We start from the raw sequence: 1,374 nt of genomic DNA, 5'->3' as shown, positions 1-1,374 counted from the left end.
ATGTAACTTATTTATCCTCGCATGGCGGGGCCAACGACAGTCGATATAACACGGGTGTTGTGTTTGATAAACCTCGTGCCAGCTTACGAGTTACCATGTATATTACTTTGTGGCTGATGAATGTATGGCTGATAGTTTAGGCAACTTATTAGTGACCACTGGATTGTAGAAGTTACCGTTAACTATATTGTCCATATATACATCATCACAGCTCGACCGAAAGGAATTAATTCAATCCAAATAACAAACCTTCGGTATTTCATGAACACAACAATCAAACCGCGAGGTGGCGCTACAACCATCTACCTTTCGGTGACCTTTACTTGGGATGTTCCGAACCCAGAAGGTGGCGCACCTGAGTACATTTTTAATTTTAGCGATTCTGTAAACGCTTTTAAGATTTTTAAATTGCTTTTAATTTGATTTGAATTTGTAAATTTTTAATTTTAGCGATTATAAAAAGAACAAACTAACCGCCAGAAGATATTTTTCAGACTAATAACCAAATCTTACTTTAAGGGATTTCTTTCGATGGCTTTCTCGTCCAAGGGTACCAAGATTATGACGTCATAATGCATCCCACCGATCAATGCAGTTCAAAGTAAGTGGTAGAGTAGGGTGGGGAAAGATGGGACACCTTTTCACTCTATTTTTTCGTTCTATTTGGTAGTAAACAAAGAACATTCAAAGAATCATACAAGTTGTTTAAAACACGATCAGGATATTTGGATATTATGTGCTGTCCTATCTTCCCCCACAGTACTAGAAGTAATACATATATCTCGTTTCATTTTTGAAGATTATTATCATTGTTACGTCATAGTGACTCAGTGTGGTTAAATATAACCCATTGTCCCAATCGCGGATCTTCATTGTGTCCAACTGGAGTGTCTATGACGTCACAGAGCTGTCCTTGTCCTGTCTTGAATTGCTCCGCACTGACACCTACCGGATGCAGGGGGATCAGTAGTTTGATCGTTGGTCCGACGAGACGATACGTCACAATACCTGCGGTACGTCATAATTAACATGACGTATTAATGACGTCACAACCCATGCTAATAACTGGTATAACTTATTTACAGAGCTCAAGGAAAATGGAATTCATTATTGATTTTATCACTCTATTTGACCTAACGATTTTACCCTATTACAGGTATAGTAGCATTTAATGAATGTATCTTAATTACCCTCGTTGATGGCGGGGCAATGGCAATCGTTATAACACGGGTGGTATGTTTCATACACCTCGTGTCCGCTTACAAGTTACCATGTATGTAACTTATTTATCCTCGCATGGCGGGGCAACGACAGTCGTTAAAACTATGGTGTCGTCCGGCGCCGTGGTATAGTGGTTAGCGCGCCTGCCTGTAA

At 39.7% G+C, this 1,374-nt stretch overlaps 1 protein-coding gene and 1 long non-coding RNA gene across 3 annotated transcripts in view; one reads left to right on the top strand and one right to left on the bottom strand.

The window, feature by feature from the left end:
* Positions 1 to 247: 247 nt before the first annotated feature.
* The window catches only part of LOC113475513, a 1,530-nt gene continuing 403 nt past the window's right edge, over positions 248 to 1,374 (bottom strand). For both annotated transcript variants that reach the window (XR_003397258.1, XR_003397259.1), the window contains exons 2-3: positions 514 to 1,008; positions 248 to 355 (exon numbers count right to left, since the gene is read on the bottom strand). This is a non-coding gene — a long non-coding RNA (uncharacterized LOC113475513). The remainder of the gene's footprint in view (positions 356 to 513; positions 1,009 to 1,374) is intronic.
* LOC113475512 overlaps positions 252 to 1,374 on the top strand; it is a 1,641-nt gene continuing 518 nt past the window's right edge. Inside the window, exons 1-4 of the mRNA XM_026839695.1 lie at positions 252 to 346; positions 520 to 601; positions 824 to 1,013; positions 1,086 to 1,156. Of these exons, the coding sequence (XP_026695496.1) occupies positions 262 to 346; positions 520 to 601; positions 824 to 1,013; positions 1,086 to 1,156 (428 nt within the window). The 5' untranslated portion in view covers positions 252 to 261. The remainder of the gene's footprint in view (positions 347 to 519; positions 602 to 823; positions 1,014 to 1,085; positions 1,157 to 1,374) is intronic.

The sequence above is a fragment of the Ciona intestinalis genome, unplaced genomic scaffold (assembly GCF_000224145.3).
Source record: "Ciona intestinalis unplaced genomic scaffold, KH HT000712.1, whole genome shotgun sequence".
Taxonomy (NCBI): domain Eukaryota; kingdom Metazoa; phylum Chordata; class Ascidiacea; order Phlebobranchia; family Cionidae; genus Ciona; species Ciona intestinalis.
This window is presented reverse-complemented; position numbering and strand designations above follow the sequence as displayed.